At 56.0% G+C, this 25,192-nt stretch overlaps 1 protein-coding gene across 4 annotated transcripts in view; it reads left to right on the top strand.

The window, feature by feature from the left end:
- Window positions 1-23,676, top strand: part of CARS2 (cysteinyl-tRNA synthetase 2, mitochondrial) — a 38,916-nt gene extending 15,240 nt beyond the window's left edge. For 2 of the 4 annotated variants that reach the window (XM_079902695.1, XM_079902692.1), the window contains exons 4-15: window positions 770-841; window positions 938-1,043; window positions 4,583-4,666; window positions 6,801-6,930; window positions 10,844-10,977; window positions 13,278-13,345; window positions 18,022-18,088; window positions 18,857-18,995; window positions 20,405-20,528; window positions 21,022-21,120; window positions 23,266-23,469; window positions 23,540-23,676. In XM_079902695.1, the coding sequence (XP_079758821.1) occupies window positions 770-841; window positions 938-1,043; window positions 4,583-4,666; window positions 6,801-6,930; window positions 10,844-10,977; window positions 13,278-13,345; window positions 18,022-18,088; window positions 18,857-18,995; window positions 20,405-20,528; window positions 21,022-21,120; window positions 23,266-23,469; window positions 23,540-23,608 (1,296 nt within the window). In that variant the 3' untranslated portion in view covers window positions 23,609-23,676. Of the gene's footprint in view, window positions 1-769; window positions 842-937; window positions 1,044-4,582; window positions 4,667-6,800; window positions 6,931-10,843; window positions 10,978-13,277; window positions 13,346-18,021; window positions 18,089-18,856; window positions 18,996-20,404; window positions 20,529-21,021; window positions 21,121-23,265; window positions 23,470-23,539 lie in introns of those variants that run through there. The other 2 variants (XM_079902693.1, XM_079902694.1) reach the window with 2 other exon arrangements.
- Window positions 23,677-25,192: the final 1,516 nt, after the last annotated feature.

Below are 25,192 nucleotides of genomic sequence, written 5' to 3'. Positions count from 1 at the left end.
CCACTTGAGGAAGTTTCCTTGTCCTCCGGAGCGGGAGTGTCTACACCCTGACGCTGTTTCACGGGGTGGGGTGAGGGGAGCAGACGCAGGTGCCGGCGGAGCTGAGAGCTCACAGTCGTGGACCCGCGTAGGGTTTCAGGACGTCAGGGTCGGGCTCTGTGCTGGGAGTGTTTTTCTGCTGAAAAGTAAGAAGCGCTCTAGGGAGGATTGTCGTGTGTGCCGGCCCCCCTCCCCGCCTGAATCCAGAGCCCCTGCGTTCAGAATGCAGCGTACTTCTCTGGGGGTTCTGCTTGCCCCCAGACGGCCAGCCCTGGCCCCTCCAGATTAAACACCTGCCACAGCGCCCATTGACGGGGCTGCATTGCTTTCAGATGTTTCTGAGACATTTCCTCATACATGTACTTGTGACTTGTTTTCTCTTGCCCCCTGAGAGATAAAGGGGTAAAAATCGGGAACTCAAGTGGTTGTGTGTCGCACGGGGTGAGCTGGCTTGCCCTGGTCCTAGAAGAGCAGAGGCTACTTGGTAGGTCTTTGGGTTTTGTTTTGAATTATATAACGGAAATCATGACACTGTTTATTCCTTTTTCTCTCTGACCAGAAAGCAGGTCAGTAAGCCTTTTTGACCAGCTAAGGGGCCAGGACGATTAAATGCCCCTTTGTGAGCAGGACCGCGTGGAGGCCGCGCCGTGCGGCCCGGGAGGAGTGGCCGTGCCTCTGGGGTTGCGTCGTGAGCCCCCCAGACTCTCATGCTCTCCTCATCTTCTTACAGATGAACATGTCTCCCGCTTCCCTGGCCAATCTTTATGAAGAAGACTTTAAACAAGACATGGCGGCCTTGAAGGTAGGTGTGTGATGAGCAGCGTGGACGGTGGACTCTGGGGCTGACCCCCTCCGCGTGGAGCTGGGGAAACCGCGTCTCTCCTCTGTTTTCTTACAGGTTCTCCCACCCACCGTGTACCTGAGGGTGACTGAAAACATTCCTCAGATAATTGCTTTTATCGAGAGAATAATTGCTAACGGGCATGCTTACTCCACCCCGAAAGGTAGCGGTTCTGTTATTAACCTGGTCACTGGGTGAGACCCTGTAGGATTTGGACGGGTGGGCTGCATTTGGGTGGCTCGGATGGGCCGAACGTCTTACTGTCTTTCTTGGTAGGATTCTTACGGCAAAAATGTTGAGAGATTTTCTACGATTGTGTCTCTTTGTGAAACTGCTGAATCAGTTCTCTTTCAAAATACCTTGCACTGTCAGAGACGAGGTGGGCATCCGAGAGTCGATCTCGACGAGGCAAACGTGGCCAGGTGCTAACGGCCATGGGGTCCGGGTGGGAGTACAGTCTTCACTGGAGCCTTTTTTCAACTTTGTTTATAAGTTTTCACAACACAGCTGGGGACAGTGGTCGCTCTGAAGACCCACTCCCTTGTTAAGGACTCTTACCCCTCTCTGCGTAGGGGGGGTTGTTTTCGATGGGCCAGTGGCAGAAATGGCAGATCTCCCGACACTGCCACTCGCACCTGTGCATAAAGGGCCTCGCCCTACGTCACCCCCCAGGCGCTGGACCGAGCCCTCCCGCATCCCGTGGCCTCTGCACGGGCCTGTGTCTCCTCTTCCGTCTAAGACACACCCACAGTGTTCCCTCCACGAAGCTGAAGACACTGACTGGGTCCCTTGTACAGAACACCCCGTCTTCGGGTGCTTTGCCTGATCCTTTTGGAGACAAAACCTGAACATAGCAAATACGTGAAGGGAGAACCGCAAGTCCTCGTGTGCGCAGGCTGCACGCGGTTCCAGGCAGGGTCCCCGCGCCTCTCGGGCTCTCGGGCAGGACCACGAAGGAAAGGTGCTCCCTGTGCAGTCACCCCCGTAAACCGCATCTAGGGTCACACCTCTTCCTTTGTCCTTTACTCTCCACGAGCATGACGGCACCTGCAGAGCCCGACCCGGGCTGCGCACTCTGGGCATTATTCACAAGGTCAGAGGCTTTTCTGGTCCAAGAACCGACAAGTTGTGCAAATAAGGCAGCACGGGATGGGCTGCCCAGTGGGACGGTGCCGATATCAGAGCTGAGGACGTTCACCGTCAGCCCCGGGGGTGGAAGAAGCTTCCTGGGAGAGAGGAGGCTTGGGCCAGGACTTTGGGGATGGGCAGGATTTGGAAGGCGTGGCTGGGGAGAAGGGGGTGCAGCTGAAGAAAGGCAGGATCCCAGAGGCAGCCAAACGCCAGGGTGCAGCCTTGCCCTGGGGCCCCAGACAAAAGCAGCAGCTCCTAAACCAGTTAAACTGGACCCAGAGGAAGGGCCAGACAAAGCACCCCAAGATGGGCATTCTGTACGACAGGGGGCCCGGTCGGCGTCTTCAGCTGTGAGGGAACACAGTGGGTGTGTCTTAGAAGAGGGGACACAGCCCTGCGCAGAGGCCACGGGATGCGGGAGGGCTCGGTGCAGCCTGGAGCTGGTGATGATGCTGGGGTTACGCAGGGTGAGGCCCTTTATGCACAGCTACACGTCTGCTCCAGAAGATACCGGAGGGGGAGGAGTGACCAGACCTGAGACCTGGGTCCTGAGGCACCAGGGGTTCACCCAGGCGCGGCACAGGATAAATGCTGTGTGTCGTCCTGTTCGGTTTTTTAATTTATTTATTTTTATTTTTGGCTGCGTTGGGTCTTCGTTCCAGTGCACGGGCTTCTCATCGCGGTGGCTTCTCTTGTTGCGGAGCACGGGCTCTAGGCGCACGGGCTTCAGTAGTTGTGGCTCGCGGGCTCAGTAGTTGTGGCACACGGGTTCAGTAGTTGTGGCTTGAGGGCTCTAGAGCGCAGGCTCAGTAGTTGTGGCACACGGGCTTAGTTGCTCCACGGCATGTGGGATCTTCCCGGACCAGGGCTCGAACCCGTGTCCCCTGCATTGGCAGGCGGACTCTTAACCGCTGCGCCGCCAGGGAAGCCCTGGTTGTACATTTTTAATAATGGTGACACAAACATAATTCATTTAAAATAAATGTATTAACTTGAACTCCAGTAATTTGGACTTTGTGGCAGTTCCACAAAAGCTTGACTCTAATGTGAGCTTTGAACTATTTGTGAAGAAAAAATTTGTTCAGCAAACGGGTGAAGTAAGCCCAGGTTCGGGAAAATGTGTCCTCTATCAAGGGAGCAGTTTCTCCCTCTGTCAAAGCATTTTCAAAGTGCTATCTGTATTCTGACTTAGTAGAAAGCAGTTCCCACAGTATTTGTTTCGCTGCTGTACCCCGGCGTGTAGGTCAGGCTCAGTAATAAACTGCGTGCGGAGGAAGGACCCCGTGGGGGACTGGCAGAGCCCAGTCACCGGGGGCCGTTTCCCCTCTGTTCTGCCGATTGCCCCCCTGCGGCGCTGGCACCTGCCCTGTCCCCGCCAGCCGGGCTGGAGAGTGACCGGAGGCATGAGCCTCTGACAGTCCAAGCTCCCTGGATCTTGTGTTTGTCTTGGCCGCTCCGTGATGCAGCTGGGATCTTAGTTCCCCGACCAGGGATCGAACCTGGGCCCCCTGCGGTGGAAGTGCAGAGTCTTAACCACTGGACCGCCAGGGAAGTCCCATAAAGGCTTCCTGGATCTTAAAGCAACCTGTCTTCAAGGCCACTGTCCCTAAGAAGGATAGTGCAGATACAGATTAGTAACTGTGTCAGTACAAAGAATGTGAAGATTAAAAACCAGAAGTTTGCAAAGGTTAAAAATCGCACCCGACCTTGGGCCCTCGCGCTGATCGCGGCGTGCAGGTGGCCGGTCAGAAGTGCGACCCAGTGGCCGCGGCGTCGGCCTTCCTGAGCGCCGGCTCCTTCGGGGTAGGACTCTTCCCACCAGGGCTGCGGCTCTGCCACCGCCTTCCCTGCTCTGCCTCTTCCTCAGTGGGGACGAGCAGGGTCCCCGTGGGAGGGTCGTCTGGCACCCGCAGCACGTGTGCACCTTGGTGAAAGGACCCCATGGCGAGGGGGATGCTTTCGCGTGAGGTGCCTGTTCTGAGCGGCAGGGTGGTCTTAGGGCATCTGGGCTAAAAACGGCTTTATCGATGGGTCTGTAACCCAGGGCCCAGAGCTGAAGGCAGGCCAATGATAAACTCACTTCCCTTTTTTCTTGTTAGAAAGAACTGGCTCAACATTTTACAGAGAACTTACATTTGTGTTTTCCTTTTCACAACCGGACGTTCATGATGTGTGCAAACGCATGTTTTGTTTTTTTTTTTTGCGGTACGCGGGCCTCTCACTATTGTGGCCTCTCCCGTTGCGGAGCACAGGCTCTGGACGCGCAGGCTCAGTGGCCATGGCTCACGGGCCCAGCCGCTCCGCGGCTTGTGGGATCTTCCCAGACCGGGGCACGAACCCGCATCGGCAGGCGGACCCTCAACCACTGCGCCACCAGGGAATCCCCAGCAAACGCATGTTTTTACGATACAGTGTTGTTGTTAATTCTGGTTTAAACATACGGTGAAAGGCGCCACCTGAAGGCTGGTGCCGTATCCTGGGTTCAGGGTCTAATTGTCATTAGTTGTGAGGCGTGTGTAGATGCGGGTGCTGACGACAGAAACGAGCTTCACGGTCACCTTTATGAAACAGGCAATGTCTACTTCGACCTGCAGTCAAGAGGAGACAGATACGGCAAGCTGGTCGGCGTGGCCCCTGCCCCCGTGGGAGAGACAGGTGGGTCCAGCCTCTCCCTCCCGTGGGGTTCTGGGGACAAAGCCCAGACCCTCCCCTGCTCTCTCAGACGTGGTGATGTTGCCGGACGTCGATCACACCCGAGTTTTGGATTTAGTTGGGTTTTTTGGAATAGAGAGACCACGCAGAGTAGGAAGTTGCTGCAGCACGTGACACGCGGCCTCCCGTTCCTCCCTGGGGCGCTCTGCACGTGCAGTCTGTGCTGTCACGTCTTAACGCTCTTGTCCAACTGGCTGCTGTCACGTGTTAAATCCCCGTAGGTATTTTATCATACGTAAATTCCCACATAAACTTCCCCGTGATTCTGCCGCTTTTCATGTGCTTTAAAGGCGACTCCAATCTACCTCTTGAAAACTTCTAGTTAAGTTCCCATGCGTATTTTAGCATGTATGACATTCCCACTGTATTCGGATCTATTCCTATACCCTCTTCTGCAAAGTCATTTTTGTGGAGAAGAAATAATAAGTATATAGAACTACATGAAAAATAATTGGGAGATTGGGATCGACGCAAACACAACTTTAAAGGATACTCCTGAGATTTAACAAAACCAAACAAAAAATGAGCAAAACCCCAAAAGACACGTCGTCTGAGTCGTCTCTGCTTTTAGGCGTAACCCTCCTGCCCTATGACCCGTGTCGTTTCAGTCTAATTACAGCGGGTGTGTGGAGTTGACTCCCCACAAGAGTTCTTCTAACTTGTGCGCAGTCGCTGGTGTCCTGCTTCCGTCCTGGACCATCCACGCCTGCGAGGTGTGGCCCTGGCCTTAGGGAAGCAGAGGAGGAACTTCTGATACCTACACATTCCAGCATCAGCAACACTTTAAAAAAAAACAGACTTTGTTTTTTCGAGCAGTTTTAGGTTCACAGCAGAATTGCGTGGCAGGTCCAGAGAGTTCCGTATGCCCGCTGCCCCGCTGTACACAGCCCCCTCGTCATCAGCATCCCCACCAGAGTGGGACGTGTTAGAACTGGTGGACCTGCACTGACACGCCAGCCTCACCCCGAGTCCATAGTCTACATCAGGGTTACTCTTGGTGTCTCTCTGGGTTTAGACGGATGTGTAATGATGGGTATCCGTCATTATAGTATCACGCAGAGAGTTTCTCAGCCCTAAAGATCCTCTGTGCTCTGCCTGTTCATCCCCTTCCCGCCCCAGCCTCTGTCAGCCACTGATGTCTTTACTGTCCCCATTGTTTTGCCTTTTCCAGAATGTCATAGAGTGGGAATCATACAGTCTAGCCTTTTCAGACTGGCTTCTTTCATTTAGTAATACGCATGTAAGATTCCTCCTTTTTTTTGTTTTTTTAAAAGATTTTTTTTTGATGTGGACCACTTTTAAACTCTTCAATGAATTTGTTACAATATTGCTTCTGTTTTATGTTTTGCTTTTTGGCTGCGAGGCAGGTGGGATCTTAGCTCCCCAACCAGGGATCGAACCTGCACCCCCTGCACTGGAAGGCGAAGTCTTAACCACTGGACCGCCAGGGAAGTCCCCCTCCATGTTTTTCCATGGCTCGAAAGCTCACTTCTTATCAGCATTGAGTAACACTCCATTGTCCGGATGGACCACAGTTTGTTTATCCATCACCCACTGAAGGGCATCTTGGTGGCCTCCCCGTTTTGGAACATAAAGAGAGCCCCGTACCGGCTTGTCCTAGAACCCTGAACCCCCCTCTTCTGAATTTTCTTGCTTTCTGAATGTGATTGATACAAATACTCTGGTATTTTCCTTTTTGCTCTGATTGTCATCTCTCTTTGAAAACAGTTACTCTGAAACTCAGCTACTGACAGAGACGGAATGAGGGAGCACGAGAGCACGTGTAGAGTAGGCCCCTCAGCAGCATCACTGCACGTGCTTGAAGCCCCGCACGCAGTACTCAGATGACTGAAACGGGCCACGCTGCTGGGGGACCGCGTGCTTCTCTCGTGTTATAGATAAAAGTACCTGGTAGCTGTCTAGCTTTCACGTGGCAAAGAGAAAAACACGTGCACGAGAAACGTGAGGTTACTCCTCAGAGGAACGGAGTCGGGGACGTGCGTCCTGCCTGTGTGGGGGTGACTGTGTTGGTTCGTTCTGGGTTCCCTCCCGCTGATTAACCGTCTGTCACTGGCAGATCACTCTGACAAGCGGCATGCCAGCGACTTTGCCCTGTGGAAGGCGGCGAAGCCCCGGGAGCCGTCCTGGGCCTCGCCCTGGGGAGACGGGAGGCCTGGCTGGCATATCGAGTGTTCCACCATCGCCAGGTAAGGTTTTCCCAGAGTCGTCTGTGCTGTGATGTACACGCTCGGCCAGCAGAGGGTGCAGGTGGGGCAGGCTTGGTCCTAGTGCCGGCAACGCAGGTGGTTTGGAAAGGAAGCTTAGCGCCGGGTGGGACCGGCCGTGGGAAGGGAAACAGCAAAACCAGAACACGTTTATCTCCCCAACATCAGCGCTTGTTCTCTTTAGTAGAAGAGCTCGCTTTGCAGTTAGTTCTTGACTGCCCGTCACACGCAGGCCAGCTCCGGGGGTGGCAGCATCCCTTCCGTGGTAGGTTCAGGGAGGCGGCCAGGGACCTGGGCCAGGGGCTGGACCCCCATCCTTGGCCCCAGAGCTGGTCCTGGACCAGGCGCCTCGAGCGTGACCCCCAGCGTCCCCTTCCGTCTGCCCTTTCTGCCGGCTCTGTCTCGGGCGGCACCATGCCCGGGACGTTTCTGTCTTGGGAACCCCTGTAAACACAGCGCTTCTCTGGTCCCCGTTCTCCTCCAGGGACCCTCTTTTTTGTCTCTTCTCTCACTGTCCACGCATCCCGCTGTTGTCTGACGGGCGTCCCCACCTACTCTGGTCTCCGGAGGTCACGGTGATCGTCAGCCCGGTCTGTGACGGGCCGCTGACACCCCTGCTCGCTCCCTGGCTTCTGTGGAACGTTCTTCTGGTTTTGTCGTCTCTGCTGGGGCCTCATCCACCTTCCTTTTGTGGACCTGCCCTGTAGACCGTCCCTCCGGCATCTGTGCTCCCTTGCCTCTGCCTGTGTGTGTTTGTGTGTGTGTGTGTGTGTGTGTGTGTGTGCAGTTGTGTGTGCGTGTGTCTGCGTGTGTGCTTGCGGGTACTGAAGGGCGCATCCCGGCTGGGCTCTCCACTTCCAGCCTGTCCCGGGGGTTCCCACCATGGTTCCCTGAGCCCTGCACGTTAACTCATGGATTTTGATACATTTGATGTGTTGCAGATATTTATTATAATCAGTTTTTTAAAAATTATTTATTTTTGGCTGCATTGGGCCTTTCTTGCTGCATGTGGGCTTTCTCTAGTTGCAGCGAGTGGGGGCTACTCATTGCGGTGGCTTCTCTTGTTGCGGAAGACGGGCTCTAGAGCGCAGGCTCAGTAGTTGCGGCACACGGGCTGAGTTGCTCCGCGGCATGTGGGATCTTCCCGGACCAGGGCTCAAACCCGTGTCCCCTGCATTGGCAGGCGGATTCTTAACCACTGGGAAGCCCCTGTAATCGGTTTTTAAAATTAGAAACAAAGTATGATTAAGGTGAACATTTCAAACTACTGGCCGCACCCCAGATTTTAAGGTCAGCAAACCCAGTCGCCCTCCTGTCGGCTGCTGCACGTAGCAGCTTCCTGGCTGGGCGTGAACGTTAGCTAAGAGCAGGCTGCCCTGTGCCTCGACCTCACGCGGGTTTCGTCTCTGGTGTAGGCTCCCCCCACCCTACGGGGGGAAGCCTCACCCTCCGCCACCTGCCTGTGCCAGCATGTCCATCCCAGCGAAGACCTAGAAGGGGTCCTACCTCCCCCGCCCCTCGCCGCGTGCTCCTCCCCTGCTGCCCTCGTCCGTGGTGGTGTCTGTATGAGACTTACTAGGAAACACATCTGAAACCCCTGAGATGTCACACCCTGTTGTTAGTATGAAACAGCGTCCAACTTTTCGTTAAAAAACAATCAACTAGGGACTTCCCTGGTGGCGCAGTGGTTGAGAGTCTGCCTGCTGATGCAGGGGACACGGGTTCGTGCCCCGGTCCGGGAAGATCCCACATGCCGCGGAGCGGCTGGGCCCGTGAACCATGGCCGCTGAGCCTGCGCGTCCGGAGCCTGTGCTCCGCAACGGGAGAGGCCACAGCGGTGAGAGGCCCGCGTACCGCAAAAAAAAAAAACCCCAAAACAAAAAAAAACCCAGTCAACTAGGGACTTCCCTGTTGTTCCAGTGGGTAAGACTTCGCGCTCCCAATGCAGGGGGCACGGGTTCCATCCCTGGTCGGGGAGCTAGATCCCGCATGCATGCCGCAACTAAGAAGTCGGCATGCCACAACCAAGAGTTCCCGTGCTGCGACTAAGAGTTCACGTGTCGCAACTAAGAGTCAGAATGCTGCAACTAAGAAGTCGGTACGCCACAACTAAGATCCAGCATAGCCAAAGTAAATAAATAAATATTAAAAACAAACAGACATGTCCAGCTCTCAGCCCTACTGTAAACACTTAAAAGTATTTACAAATACTTGTTGATTTAACAGCAGTGTGGGATATACGTTGTGTTGTAAAAAGATCTTTATCGGGACTTCCCTGGTGGCACAGTGGTTAAGGATCTGCCTGCCAATGCAGGGGACATGGGTTCAAACCCTGGTCCGGGAAGATCCCACATGCCGCAGAGCAACTAAGCCCGTGCACCACAACTACTGAGCCTGCGCTCTAGAGCCTGTGAGCCACGACTACTGAGCCCTCGTGCCACAACTACTAAAGCCCGCACGCCTAGAGTCCGTGCTCTGCAACAAGAGAAGCCACCGCAATGAGAAGCATGCCCACAGCAACGAAGAGCAGCTCCCGCTCTTCGCAACTAGAGAAAGCCCACGCGCAGCAACGCAGCCAAAAATAAATGAATAAATTAATTTATTAAAAAAAAAGATCTTCATCTTTTAGATTCAAATAATTTCTCTAAAGCAGGAAGCATTTAGTAAATTTCAAATGTAATGTTACCGTTAAATGTTTTATTTTTGTTGAAATCTAAATAATGAAAATGGACTTCTCTTCCTTTTCAGCTTTCTCTTATTTTAAAATAGGTGTGACATACAGACAAGACTAGAGACTAATCTAACAAACACTGCAGACCCACAGTTTAGCTGTTAAGTCTTAACTTCGTCATATTTGCTTCAGATCTTTGTAAAAATGGGTCACTCGTTACAAATGCGAGTGTGGCCCCTCGTACGCTCCTCCCCAGTCCTGGTCCCTCCCACCTCACGCTCGCCCTGTAGCGTTTGAATTTCGAGGACTCGTATTAGAGATCCTCTAGAAACCGCTGCCAAGGATGTGCGCTCCTGGACGACCTGCTCGTCCACTCAGCTCAGGTGTGACCGGTGCATGCGTGGTTTTTCCAGAGCTGGGCCAGTGGGAGGAGAGTCGGCCTTCAGCAGGAAGGACCTCAGTGAGGCTGTGGCATCTTTGAAAACATCTGTCTGTAACCATTTTCAGAAAAACTCACTGGTGTCTGCACCCCCGGGGGGCCGGCGGCCTCCAGAGCTCCACAGCCGCCTGCCTTGTGCCCCCTTTCCGTTGTGCGAGCTTTCGCATTTTTCACTGATCTCTGCATTTTTCACGTCCTCTGAAGCAGCTGCTGGTCAGCCTGGACCACTGGTGCTGGTACCGGTTGCTTTGCAGGTGCTCTGGTGACAGAGCTGCACACACTGAGTGTCCCCGGCAGGCCTGAGAGGTGCGGCGTGCAGGTCTGTGGACCGAGCAGCCTTATAGCTGAAATGCCGCCAGCTGAAATGTGTCACTTTGACTTCTGTTACTTTGTTATTCATGTATCGCTGCTGAATGGCTCATTTTTCAAAAGCCAAATTAAAAATCTCTTGATTTTATAGTTCTTTTTTTGTTATAGTTGAACACCCACTAAGGTCTGCCTACTGAAAGTAAGAAAAAGTAATTTTGAAGTTTTTAAAAACCACATATTGTATCCAGAGCAAAGAAAATGAAGTCTCTTTCCCAGGCGGAAAAGCTATGAATTAGAGGTTTTATGAAGTAAAAACAAATGTCAGGTTCCGTTTGCATCAGCTGAATTATGCATTTGGAATTGGGCTCCGTTCGGTGTGTGCGTGGCCCAGGGCGGGAAGGAGTAAATACGGGATGCGGTTTGGAGACCGCGTCATTGGATTGAGTTAACTCCCTGCTCTGCCCTGTGTCTTGCAGTTTGGTGTTTGGAAGTCGGCTGGACATCCACTCGGGTGGTATAGATTTAGCGTTTCCTCACCACGAGAACGAGATCGCACAGTGCGAGGTCTTTCACCAGTGCCAGCAGTGGGGGAATTACTTCCTACATTCTGGTGAGCGAGGACTTCAGGTTAATTTGTTCCATTTCAATTCTCTCGACTCTGTTCGTGAAATAGCTACATTTGGAAACACCTGCATCAGCTAATAGGTCAAGAAACAGAGTTGTCCCTTAAATGGGCTTTGACTTGTTGGTTGGACGTGAACTTCCTTGGATCGGAATACCGAATGTGCCTTTTGGAACTGAAACGTGAGCTGACGAGAGTTCGGCACATGTTATGCAGCGCGGTTCTGCAGAAGTCTGTTTGAAAGGAAACTATGAAGAGGGAATTTCGAATAGTATGATGTCGTAATGATTATGAATACGCCATTCTTGAGCTGTGACATTGTCACCGTCAATACCTGTCATTCTCTGAAAGCACTGCCTTCCGTTTCACTGTTCAAAAAACCTCGTGGCCGTCTGCTCTCAGAAGTGGATACGAAGTTGTGAGACCAGCGGCGTCTTGAGCGAAGCAATTTTGGCATTTCCTGTGACGCATGGGGAGATTCACGTGTCCAAGATTGTGATAAAGGTCGCGGAGCCACCGTGAACTGGTTTTGTTACCTTTCTGGAGTGGGCAGTGGTGTTTGAGGGGAAGAAAGAGGAAAGGCTTTGGTAGTGATGGGGTTGGGAGATGCAAACGGTCAACATCTAAAGCTTAGGAAACCAACAAGAACCATTTCTTTAAGTCCTTAGTTTAAGGAAACCAGGTTTTGCCAGCGAGGTGGTATTGAACGCAGACACACTCCAGTTTTGTAATACGCAGTAGCTGCTTCAAGTCTGCGGCGAGGGTCCACGTGGGTGACAGTGGCCAGCGGGGCTGCCTTCCGCGCAGGCCCGCCCTGCAGCGCCTCTGCCACCCCGTGTGCCCCGCCCGGAGCCCGCGGGCCAGCCTCGCGGCTCTCTGTGCGACCCCGCATCTCGGTGCTGCCCTGAGGTCGTCTGAAAGGGACGGGCTGAGTTGCCGTTCCCAGCGCGGGGGCCCGAGGTCCGGTTTCCACCTCGTGTCCCTGCTTGGCGCCCGACAGGAGCCAGAACCCGCGTCTTTTGTGCCGGGCCAGGAGCTCGATGGCCCCGGCTCCGTTCCTTCCGCACTTCGGCAGGGACCCCGGACCCGTTTCCGGTCGGGGCTCACGCCTCTTCTCAGAAACCGCGTGGAGCCAGGTCTCCCCCTTCAGCGGGAGGACTTGTGAGAGCAGAATGCTCCGAGCCCGTCCGGGGAGGGAATCACAGGTCCCAGGGATGGAGGTGTTCCCGTGCCCGGTGGCAGGCTCAGGGACAGGTGATCCCGTGTTACCCGTCGGGACACGAGGGCTGGCCCCCACAGGCCCTTCGTCGGTGGCGCTCGTGAGGAGTTGGGGTTTGCCGCCAGCACCGGTGCCCCTCGGTGACTGGGTCTGCCATCAGACGGGACCCGCGATAGTGCCAGCGCTCACGGGGCTCTGTGTCTGCACACGGCAGGTCCTGCTGCTTTGGATGAGGCGTGGGGAAGGGTTTTGCTGTTAAGACCCACGATCTGTTAGGACGTTGGAATCTTTGTCCCACTTTCACCGGTCCCGGAGGAACAGCTGCGTCTCCTGACACCCTGGAGAATCGATGCCTTTTCCTGAAGTAAATGGATGGAAGTAGAGTTCGGCAGTCAGATGTTTCGTTTTCCAGATGTTGTCAGTTTCTTAAAACTTCACTTGTGTATATGGCAGGCTGCATAGGTTGACATATTCAAGGTTACGTAGCTTTTTGGAAGCCACATTGTAACCAGTTCTTGGAAAGCTGGCTTGAAAAAAGGTGATGCTTGAAGTTGTGTCAGAAAAAGTGGAAGAATCTTCTGTTGGGAAATCACAGCTCCCTTGGAAGTGAACCCGGTACAGATGTGGTCCAGGAGGAGGTCCAGGCTCAGATGGAGGAGTCCTGAGGGTTCAGGTCCCGCCGTCTTTCACACACGGGCGTGAAACGACGCTGAGGCTGGGATATGTCTGAAAACGAGCTACAGACACGCTCGCAGTGTTGCTCGGAGACCCGCACGCTTTGTGGAAGCAAAGATGTGTCCTCTCCTTGGGCGCTGAGTCAGGTCCCCTGTGTTGGTGAGTCACAGGAGAGGGAGGGGCCGTCCCCGCAGTGTGATGCCCTGGCCTGGGGTGGACGTGGGCCCCCCTTGCTGGCGGGCTGAGCGCAGGGCCGATCTGGGGGGCCTGTGTGGGCATCCACGCAGGGCTGTGTGACGGGTCAGGGCTCCCGGAGTCCAGGCGCCTTTGGAGACGCGCCCTCCTTCACCCTGCCTCTGGGGGTACAGAATGAGTGACTCTGTTTTTGTTTCAGGGCATTTGCACGTGAAGGGCAAAGAAGAGAAGATGTCCAAATCACTGAAGAACTACATCACAATTAAGGTAACGCACTTGTCGTGTTTCCTGTGTGCCCATCAGTGTGCCGACGTGTCACGGAGGCAGATATGCTTCAGGAGACCCCCATCTCCGGTTCCCTGTGTCCCCGGGGCCCTGACGGGCTTCTCCTGCTTCTGGCTTAAACGGCTTTCTCTTGTCTAAAAGTGCGAGGCGGTGTTTCCTGTCCTGTCGCCTCCTGTGTCGGCTCCTGTGTCGGGGGCCTCAGCCTCTTCCCCCTCCCTGTTCCAGGACTCCGATTTTATTGATTTGGGCCCTTTCTCTCTTTTTTTTTTTTGATGAGTCTAGCTAAATGTTTATTGATTTTATCTTTTCAAAGAACTAGTTTCACTGATCTTTCGTATTTTTTTTCAGTCTTTATTTCATTTATTTCTGCTCTTACCTTTATGATTTCTTTCCTTCTGTTAACTTTGGGTTTGTTTGTTCTTCTTCTAGTGCCTTAAGGTGTGAAGTTAGGTTGTTTATTTGAGATTTTTCTGAAGTTTTTCTGAGGTTTTTCTTATATTACTAACTACTTCCCTTTTAGGACTGCTTTTGCTGCAGCCCACGTATATGCGGTTATTTTAGTGGATGATCCCAGTTTGAGCACATGCGAACAAGCTTGCATTTTTACCCACCTCCCATGTTTAATGTTTTTTACATCATGTTTTACATCTTTTGGTTTTGTGCATCACTTAACTACTTATTGTGGATATAGATGATTTATAGTATTTTTGTCTTTTAACCTTCCTACTAGCTTTATAAGTGGTTACTCTATCTTTACTGAATGTTTGCCTTTACCGATGAGATTTTTCCTTTCAGAATTTTCCTATTTCTAGTCGTGGACTTTTCTTTTCCTCTTAGAGAAGTCCCTTTAACATGTCGTGTAATGCTGGTTTAAGGGTTCTGTTGCTTGTCTGTAAAATTCTTTCTCTGTCCTTCAGATCTGAATGATAGCTTGCTGGGCAGAGTGTTCTTGGTTGTAGGTTTTTTCATCACTTCGAGGATATCATGTTGCTCCTTTCTGGCGTGCAGAAAAGTCAGCTGACAGTCTTGCGAGAGTTCCCCTGTGAGAAACTAGTTGCTTTTCCCTTGCTGCTTTTAAGATTTTCTTTGTTTTTAGTTTTCCCATTTTATTTACAGTGTGTCCTGCTGTGGATCTCTTTGGGTTCATCTCGTTTGGGCCTCTCTGTGCTTCCTGGGCTTGGATGTCTATTTCCCTTTCGCAGGCTAGGCAAATTTACAGCTTAGCTGGAAATATAAGCTCTCTGCCGCTTTCTCTCTCTCTCTCTCCTGGGGCCGCTACAATGCGAACGTTGGTGCGCTCGGTGTTGTCCCAGGTGTCTCTTAAACTACTGAGTCTTTTGCGTTAGCTTTCTTCCATATGGACTTAACTCATTTGAATAATTATCTGTTGTAAGGGCCCACCTTAATTAGTTTAAACCATCCCCTATTGATGGCCATTTAAATTATATTTTTCATGGCCGTATTAAACTACATCTGTTTGGGTACATGCATTTAAAATTTTCATAGATATTACAAAGTCTGCATTACTTTCCTGACCACTTAGTGAGTGGCCCTTGGGGGGCGCTACTACAGGACTGAGTTACTTCCCTGCTGTTGGACTTTACAGAGACCGAAGTCTTCCCCAGCCTCACATTCCAGCCCCTGGCAACTACTGGTCTGCTCTCCATTTCTTTTTCTTTCTTCCTTCCTCCCTCCCTCCCTCCCTTCATCCTTCCCTCCCTCCCTCCCTCCCTTCCTCTCTTTCTCTTTCTTTCCCACACCGCATGGCTTGCAGGATCTTAGTTCCCTGACCAGGGATCAAACCCAGGGCCCCGGCAGTGAGCACAGAGTCCTAACCACTGGACCGCCAGGGAATTAATTCCCTGCAGTTTCTGTGAGTTTTTCCTTTAGATTCCACACGTGGGTGAGATCATACAGTATTTGTCTTTCTCGGCTTTCTTTCACTGAGCCCAGGGTCCTCTAGGTTCATCCATGTTGTCACAAACGGCAGGATTTCCTTCTTTTGATGATTAATAGTCCGTAGTGTGTATATGCACGTGTATGTGTGTGTGTCAGCGTGTGTCACATCTTCTTTATCCATTCATCTATCTGTGGACACTTAGGTTGTTTCCATATCTTGACTATTGTCAGTAATGCTGCATTGAACATAGGAGTGCAGATATATCTACGAGATAGTGATTTTGTTTCCTTCAGATGTGTACCTAGAAGTGGAATTGCTGGACTGTATGGTAAATCTATTTTTGATTTTTTGAGGAATCTTCATACTGTTTTCCACGGTGGTTGTACCAGTGTACGTTCCCACCAACCACGCACAAGGATTCCCTTTTCTCAATATTCTCATCAACACTTATTTCCTTTAATGGCAGCCATTCTGATAGGTGTGGCGTCTCATTGTGGTTTTGATTTGCATTTCCCTGATGATTAGTGATGTTGAGCATCTTTTCAGGCACCTACCTGTGGCCATTTGTAGGTCTTCTTTGGAAAAACGTTTATTCAAGTCTTTTGCCCATTTTTGAATCTTTTTTTTTTTTTCTGTTGAGTTGTGTGAGTTCTTTATACATTTTGGGTATTTATCCCTTACCAGATAGATGGTCTGCAAATGTTCTCTCCCATCCTGTTGGCTGTCTTTTCATTTTGTTGACTGCTTCCTTTGCTGTGCAGAAGCTTTTTAGTTTGATGTAGTCCTACTGTCTTTCTGTGTCATTATCAGGAAACGGTCCACAGACACAGAATGCCATAGAAAGGTCAGATTCCAGATTTCTGTTGAACTCTCTGACTCCATAGGGGCACCCCACAGTGGTGAAAATAAATACCCTTTAGTGTTGCTGGCGTTTGGAGAACTATTAACTTAGATTTCTGAACACACATTGAGGTTTATCTGAATGAGTCCACATTCTGAGTGGCAGGAAACTACCCCCCTTTCTTGGGGGGGTGGGGCATGCCCAGGTGGTGTGCAGGATCTTAATTCCCCGACCAGGGATTGAACCCGTGCCCCCGGCGGTGGAAGTGCGGAGTCTTAACCACTGGACCACCAGGAAGTCCAGGAAAAACCCTTTAAAATAAAACCACCTAAAATCCTTTTTGGATGAAACAGAGAACATGGCTACCCCGAAAACATAAAGTGCTAAAATGAAAAAGAGATCTCTTTCGGAAAAACCGAAGACCTAGACAGACATAAAATATCCATAATGTTAGTTTTTAAATTCTGTCACTAGATGCACGATTATGAGCAGAAAGCCAGGAGTGCAGGAGAGGCACCGACTCGCAGAGAGAAGTGCGTGGGGCTGGGGGCGGCGCGTCGTGCGTCTGTCAGCGGTCAGGGCCCCGGGGCTGCGGGGAGGGCTTGCTGACCGTGGCCACGCCGCGGAGATGCACAGCTTTGCTCCTGCCCACACAGCTCCACAGCCGTACATACCAAGCGTCTGGCAGTGATTTATAAAAATCTAAACACACAACAATTTACAAAAACAAATCCTCATCTAGGGCAAGCGTGTCCACTGGGAACAGGCCTCCTGCTACACTGTCAGAGACAGGAGAGGACTTGTAACAAGTTATGAAGCAGCTGAGTCCGTGCTTTGGTGGGGAAGGAAACCTAAAGAAATAATTCAAAAAGGAGAGGGAAAAGTCAGAGGGTGGCTAAAGGCCCTCCGAGTACCCGGCGTTCACTCTCTGTCCCCGGTGTAACCCCACGCCAGCTGAGCTGCGTGTTTACTGGGGTCCCGCCGAGCACAGCTGGTTATCACGAGACCCTGGCAGGTCAGGGAAGTGCTGTCAGAGTGGCTGGAGTGATGGCCGACGGGACACAGAAGGACTTGCAGAGAAGGCACAGGATGCGAGGCTGGCCCGGGCCTTGGGTGTTTGGCATTTGGTTCACTAAGTCTTGTCTTTTTGTCACCATTATAGACACACTGCAGTTACGACACACGCGCATCTTAGCATTCTGTAAGTGATGCTCTGTATGCGACAGCGCTAGTTGTTTATCTGCCTGTGCCGTCCGTGGCGTAGTAACATCACAGTGCAGGCGCTCGGTCTCCGTGCTGCTGCTTTTGCAGATTTAAAGGGGAAGCGACAGGTGAGAACGCGACGGCACGTGACTGCGCAAATGCGAGAATTAACACGCACAGTGTGTGCTGTCCACCGGACGGGGTCTCAAGTTAGTTGGCTAGTTTGGGGAATTAAGGGGACGAAGAAATACTCCTTTTTCACACCCTGGAAAGGAGCACCAGGGGACGGACACAGACGTTGAAATACCCGGTGTCTTACTGAAGAAAGTCGGGTTGGACAGGGCTCTTCACCTTTTCCCCTGTCGATCCTGTTGTTGGCCTGGCGAAATCTGTGGCCGCTTCCTTAGAATGTAACATTTTTAAACACACAGAATGAAATCTGTAGGAGTCTGACAGGTGTTGATTATATCGAGATACAGGAATCCATGCTCTCGCTCACTTGAGTGAACACAGAATCCAGCCGTGGGTCTGAGCCCCGCAGCTCACGTCAGATGAGTGACAGCACAGGCTGTGTGGAGGTGACGCGGCCGCAGGCTCGTGGGGCGAACACCCCGCGACTGCTCGGGGGGCGGTCCAGGTGTCTACACTGGTGGTTGGAGGAGCGCTGCGTGTGCCTGGGGGTTAGTGGCTCCTGTCTCTCCCGGCCCCCTGCAGGACTTCCTCAGCACGGCCTCCCCAGACGTCTTCCGCCTCTTCTGCCTGCGGAGCAGCTACAGGTCAGGTGAGCTGGCAGGGAGGCCTGGGTGCTCCTCACGTGTGGCCCCGGGGAGCCTCTGAGGGCCTCTGGGAACCCCGAAATCCGGGTGGGGTGCGCCCCGTCCTGTTGAGGTGTTGCCCTCGTGCCCTGAGGTTGGGTTCTGAACAGAAGCCCGAGGATGCTCCAGGGAGCACGGTCCCAGCGCTCGGCCAGGGGACCCCGGAGCCTGTCCCAAGGCCGCGGCTTTGCAGTGGGACTCCAGTGCCCAGCGCTCCACGGGGCCCGGAGAGCCTGAGCCCGCGGCACCTGCCCCCCTGGCTTCATGAGCTGTCCTGGCACAGGGCCCGAGCCAGGAGCCGTCAGCATGGCACTGCCCCTCCCCTGGGCCAGAGGGCGTGTTCCCTTCCAGTCCTGAAGGCGAGTCTGGGGACCCCGGCACTCCCCGCTGGCCGGACCCCTGTCCAGAGACCTGGGGCCGCCCGGGTGCGGCGAGTGTCCCTAATCTGTCCCCGCACACTCGTGGGCGGGGTGATGGCCGAGTTTCCCTGCCCCTCCGGGAACACAGGGCCAGAGTCCTCGTGGCACCGGTCAGCTGGCCTCCCCAGAGGCGCTTCAGGTGCCCGGCAGGGCCCCTGCTTTCCAGAGCCATCTGTTTGTACACCTGTCAGCAGGAATGAGCCCTCGGCCACTCACGTGGGGAGGGGTGTCCACGTTTCCTGCCCGGGGTCAGGACAGAGCCTGGCGGTCTGCAGGCGCTCGCGGCTCCCGGGTGACTGGGCTCCCTCCCCACAGCCATAGACTACAGCGACAGCGCCATGCTCGAGGCCAGGCGTCTGCTCCGTGCCGTGGCCGCCTTTGTGGAGGACGCTCGGGCCTACATGAGGGGGCAGCTGGTGGGCGGCCCTGTCCAGGAGGACGTGCTGTGGGAGAGGTGGGTGCTGCTCAGGACCACCCGAGGCAGCGCTGTGGACACGGGGGTGGGGCTGGTGGGAGCCCCGGGCCCGCCAGGGGAGGGGCAGGCACCCTGCCTTCAGGGAGGCCTGGACGGCCCACGGTCGCGTGGGAGCGTCAGGAACCTCGTGGATGGCGTGGTCGACGGGAAGTGGGGCAGGTGGGCGGACGAGCGAGCTGTTGAAGGAAGGAGGGGGGACCTGGGTCGCGGGACAGGGGTTGACGGGCGCGTCCGGAAGCCCAGCGTGTGCCCCCCGCCCCCTGGGGGTCGTGACCACAGGCCGGTCGTGCCTGCAGAGGTGGGAGCACAGCAAGGGGCCCCGGGAAGTGAACTGAGTGGTGGCGCGGGCGGGAGGACGGAGCCCACCCCGGACATGGAGACGGTGTTTCCAGTTCTGTTGCTTGGTAAATGGCTCGACGTGGTCATCTGTGTTTCACTCGTCCAAAAAAAGGCGAGGAAGGTTTGAGATTGGCTTCAGAGACGGTGAGAAAGTGGGAAGACAGAGCCTCGGGGGATACCAGAGGGAGATGAGGGGGGCAGGGTCATCGGGGGTCCCCGGAGGCTGATGGTGGGCGGGGTCTGTGTGCCCTGCCACCCAGGGAGCCCCTGGAGGAGTAGAGGGCCCGGGGCTCCTTCGGGGCCGGCCGGGAAGAGGGCATCTGCAGGAGAGAGGCAGGAGCTGCCTGTTGGTCACAGCAGTGGCGCCCAGGATGAAGCCCAAGCCCTGGGGACGGGCAGCTGGGCCTTGTGGGGCTGGGCCACCCTCCCGACGGCGGGTGCCAGGGAAGGGCCGGCAGTGCCGCTCACCGGCAGGCGTGCAGAGGAGAGTCTGCGCCTCAGTCAGGAGAGGTCAGGTTATGCCGGCTGACAGCGCCGGGTTGCAGAAGCCCAGGCAGCAAAGGTCTGTCTCTCCCTGTGGTCACTCGGGCCCAGGCTCGGCGGCTCTGCCCAACCCTTTCCTGTGCCTGGGGAGCAGGGCACCCGGAGGAGGTGGGGAAAGTCTGGGACGAGGGGCAGCAGGGAATCAATACGGTGGCAGAGCCTCGGAGGGGCCGGTGACTGACCGGCAGGCGTGCAGGACAGCATGTGAGTGAGGGGTGGCTCAAAGGGGACCTGATGGTGCTGCTGGGGACGGGTAAGGGGGCAGGCGAGGAGGAGGTGATGGTGACCTCAGTTTCCTTGCCAGGGGCTGAGGGGCTCGAGCGTCATGGCAGCCGGCTCCTGAGGGGGTCTGACAGCAGAGGGAAGGAGCTGGAAGGGCTGCCCCAGGGGCGGGAGCTGAGGGTGGAGCCCCCGGGGGGCGTCCGTCCTGGGGGCCCAGCCAGCGCTGCAGCTCCTGCCATCCAGCCGGGTCCCTGGAGCGGCCCCGTCTGCTCACCTCCCCAAAGGCTGGGCCACACCAAGGGGGCCGTGCAGGCGGCGCTGGCGGACGACTTCAACACGCCGGGGGCGGTGGACGCTGTCATGGACCTGGCTCACCACGGGAACAGACAGCTGAAGGCGGCTGCCGAGGTAACTCCTGGGACGTGGCGACAGTTCTGAGGACACAGCAGATGCCACCTCGCCAGCCCCTGGGGCCACCCAGCTCCCAGAGCCTGTGGCCTCTGAGCCACCCCTGCGTGTGGCCCCGTCCTGAGCCAGGGTCAGTAGAGCTGGGGAGGCCCGGCACGTGGACACAGGAGCTCAGGGGAGTCTGAGTTTGTCACACAGATGTGAGACGGGGAAGGAAGCCGGGTGGGGACCCCGACTGCCCCCCAGCCCTGCCCGTCCCTGGGCCCTGGCGCCAGGCTCCTCTCGGATGCCCAGGACCCTGGGACGCCCCGAAGGCCACCTGCTGCCGCCGCCGCCCAGGGGCTCCTTGCCAGCACAGGCGCTCAGAGCACAAGCCCCGGCGGCGGGCGGGAGCACCGGCTTCGCAGGGCTGCGCCCGCGCCCACCGGGGCCTGACCTGCCCGGGGTCGGTGCTCTTGCCTTTCAAGAGCCTTCTCTGGGTGACTTGTTGCAGGCGGCCGGTGGTCCCAGGAGCCCTACTGTGTTCGGTGCCGTCGTGTCCTACGTGGAGCAGTTCTTTGAGACGGTGGGGATTTCTCTGGCTGAGCGACAGGTATGCCCTTCTCTCTTCAGTCCTTGATCGTGGGACTTAATCTACACGCTAACACTGTAACAGCCGCTTCTTCCCTTCAGAAACGCAGATTTTAACGGTAATTAAAGGCCAGACTTACCACGTGCTTAAGATGTGTTATGTTCCTTAAAAGGGGAACACACGCAGAGCTGGGATTTACTAACCGAAAGAGGGTTCTCAGCACGACGAGCGTGCACCTCAGCTGCACCGTGAGTGGTGAGCCACGGATTCCGTGTGCACTTGTGTCCGGGAAAGAACCTCAAAGTGTACACGGCAGTCAGGCTGCAGGGGACACGCTTCTCCGGCGCCGTTTGAGCTGCCGGCCGGGCCCCAGCTGTCAGGGATCCCCGGGCCTGGCCCCCCTGGCTGCCCACGTCCCTGTCACACACTCCTCAGCAGAGGCCCAGTCCAGGCCCGTGGGCTGTTCGGCCACCGGGTCTCTGGTCCCGTGTGTGTGGAACGTCCCTTGTCCTTCTGTGGCCTTTTCCTGCCCTGACACCCCGGCCCCTCAGGGACTCAGCACATATGACGCCATCCTCTGGGCCGTGACCCCCGTCTGTCCCGCGCCCAGGATGTGCACCGTGACCACGCCGCAGAGACCCTTCCTGGCGCCAGTGTGGACTCGGGTCCTCCTCCCGCTCGCAGCTGGGGGGCAGAGCGTGGAGCTGGCCGCGGTGCCACACACGGCCCCATCCCTTTGGCACGTTCTTGCTTCCTGCACTGACGTTCCCAGCCCATCCGGTACCTTGTGTCGCAGGCAGGAGTCGGCCTTTCTCCCAGGAGCCTGGCTGCTCTCGGCGGGGAGGGTCTGGGCACTGGGTGCTCGCTGCGCTTGACCACAGCTGCTCTGGCCATAGGCGGGCAGAGCCAGCCCCCAGGATCCTGGGTCCCCTCTCCGTATCGACTGTTACCCCCGACACCTCGACTCCGGTTCCCAACAGTCCCGGGCCACCTCCCTCCTCTGGGCTCCCACCTCCCAACATCACTCCCCCGCTGCCCTCCCCATGTATACCTGTCTCCCCACGGCCGCCGCCTCTCCCCTCACCCCCAGCAGGCTGTCCTCTGCACAGAAGCGTCCTTGCCTGACGCCCCAGGCCAGGGTCCCTCCTCCTCCAGGGGGCCCACCTCCCTCTGCCTCACCTAACAAACAGCCTTAGGACTGTTGCTCAGGACCGAAAAGGAAAGGGCCATAGCTGCCACTTTCTAAAAAATGTGAACAGGCTGTTAACAGGGGAGCCTGGACTGCACACGGGGGGACGCCACCCCGGATCTCCCTGCGGGCCCCGCCGGGCCACCTGCTGCTGTGAGGCCTGGGCACAGCCCACACTGCCGGGCCGGGGACCTGCCAGCTGAGACCTGGCGCCGGCTGCCCTGGCCGTGAGCGGGGATGTCTCCTAGGACTGTTTGTCAGGCTGTGAGCTTCTCTGGCCTCAACAGAAAGACTCCCGTATCTTTGCAATGGTTTGTCTGATTGAGAGACACTGATTCCCTAGTGGACTGCGGCCTTCCCTGGGTGTTCCAGGGCCTGTTGGCAGCTCACACTAGGCTGAGGGGGCCAGGTCTATGCTGGGTCACCAGAAGCCCACCTCCTCCCCGAGCTGGGGCGCCCCCGGAGCCCGCTGGGGGCTCATGTCTCTGTAACGAGCCATCTTCTACCGTGGGAGCAGTGGCTGGGGATCACGTTGAGGTTGAAGGAGTTGGACTGCCGGCCCTTCCTCCGTGGGGCAGGGGGTGGGGGTGGGGTTGGACGCCTGGCAACTTGGAAAGGCTCCGGGCCCACGCCAGCCCTGGAGCTCCCCCGGCCGGCACCCACACTGCTGGTCCCCGGCCCCGGGGGAGAGCGCTGCGGGGCTGCACCTGTGTGCGCGCCCACCTGTGCGCAGGACGTCCAGGGCCTTGAACGGCGGCTGGAGCGAGCAAGTTTGGTTTCCTTGGTCGACGAGGCCCAGGCCTGCCGGCTCTGCCCAATGACCCTCCGATGCTGCCCGTCTGCAGTGGCAGCTCCCGCTCACCAGCCTGGGCGATCGGGAGACTGGGCCCTTTGGGCGAGGCGAGGGGAGGGAGATGAGCCGCGCCCCCTGCCCCTCCCCGGGCCGGGGCCCGTCCACTCACCCGGCGCCCGGGCAGTGTGTTTCAGGGGCCGGCGGCCCGGCCGCCCTGCACAGCGTGGTTGAGGAGCTGGTCCGCTTCCGGCAGAAGGTCCGGCAGTTCGCTCTGGCCGCGAGGGAGGCCCCTGGGGAGGCGCAGCGGCAGCTCCTGGAGAGGCAGCCCCTGCTGGAGGCCTGTGACGCGCTGCGCCGGGACCTGGCCGCCCACGGCGTCAGCATCAAGGTGAGCGCCGCCCCGCCCCCGGCTCTGCCCCTGCCCTGCGCCCTCTCACCTGGCCCGTCTCCTTCTCCAGGACCGGGGCGGTGTGTCCACGTGGGAGCTGCTGGACCCGAGGACAGAAGACCCCAAACCAGGGAGCTGAGGCCACGGGATGCGGAGGCCACGGCTCTCGGGCGGTTCTGTGCTGCTTCAAATCATGATAAAAGCTTGATGTTAAAGTTTCTGTGTGGCTGCTCAGTTAACCTTAAACCAAACTGTCACCGCCCCACGGGTGCTCGTAGATGTGCTGGAGAATGGGTTGCGACGGCCACAGACGCAGTTCAGTAAAGTCACATCAGCCCACACCGTGGTCTCTGGCTCCTGAGCCCGGGGCCTGACATCGTGGGACGGCCCTGAAACTGCGAGACCAGAATGTCGGCCCTACACGGGGTCCCGGAAGACGTCATGGGAAGGGCAGGCGGGACCCCTTCCCCGGGGTCACCTGGTCTCAAGCAGAAGCGGCCTGTGCCCCACGTGCTGGGCAGTGCTGGGCTGGGCGTGCACATACGGTTTTACATTTATTTTCCTGGTTACAAAGTAACGTGTTAACCACAGAAAGCGCCAACAGAGGAAACCCCTGCAAGCGTCCAGCCTGTTTCCTCTGAGTGATAGGCTCTGTTTCTCCTCTGTTCTGTTTGACCTCTTCCTTAAACAGTTGGTTCTTGGGGTACCGTCCTCTGCTGCCTCTGAGCAGACACCACGGGGCCAGGGCTGTGCTTGAGTCTGGGTGACACGGGTAAGGGCACAGGTGTGACAGGCGGGCACGAGGCGGGCGACCTGGGACCGAGCTTGCCGGCAGCCTCACGCTCCATCTCCTTTCTGTCGCAGGCAGGGAGCTACAGCTGTTCAGCCAGCCAGCAGGAAGCGGGGTGACCCTCTCGCCGCTTCCCCCAGCTCTCAGCCAGGCTGCCCCATGTCCACTGCTGTGGGGCTGGCACTGATCCTGTGGGCGCGGCCCCGGGCAGCAGGCCAGCACCCGTCAGGCGCCGCGCGGACGGCCTGGCTGGCCCGGCAGCCGCCTTAACTTCGTCACTGACCTTCCTGACCCTGAAAGGCAGGGGGTTCCTGTTCTACAGATGAGGAAGCCCGTTCAGAAGCTGACCTGCTACAAGGGACCCAACCCGTGAGCAGTGGAGTCAGGATCCCAGAGGGCGGGCAGGCCCCTGACATGGGACAGGCAAGCAGGGCCGCTCAGTACTGGGGGCAGGCTGTCCGGCCGGAGGCTGAGCTGGCCGCCAGATGTGCTTCGGTGCTGGTGTCCTGGCGCAGTGTCCTCAGCTGGAGCTAGAGAGCGCCTGGGTTTGCAAAGGACAAGGAGCAACGGCTCACCTCGTTCAGAAGCACGGGCCCTGAATGGTGCTTTCTCAAGCAAAGGGATTCAAGGCAGAAACACAGCAGTTCCCGTGTCGGCTAATCTTGTCTTCTATGGAAAGAAACAGCTACGTTGCGGGCTTAGTACTTCGTTTTAACGGTACTGGTAGGCAGTGGTGAAAACCACACCATTAGACAGACGGGCTTACGTGTTTTCATCTTCCTAGTATCTGAGAATGTCCTCAGGATTAAGTTGAGAGGTGGATTCTGGCTGTTTAAGAAAAAAATACAAAACTCTCCCTTGAAGTAAACCAGATCTGCTTTTTAATAAGAGACCATGATTTAGGCGTAATTCCCCAAAGGAAAAAATGTCCGT

The sequence above is a fragment of the Stenella coeruleoalba genome, assembly GCF_951394435.1.
Source record: "Stenella coeruleoalba genome assembly, chromosome: 18".
NCBI lineage: Eukaryota > Metazoa > Chordata > Mammalia > Artiodactyla > Delphinidae > Stenella > Stenella coeruleoalba.
The sequence above is the reverse complement of the archived record's forward strand: the minus strand, read 5'-3'. Positions and strand labels throughout refer to the sequence as shown.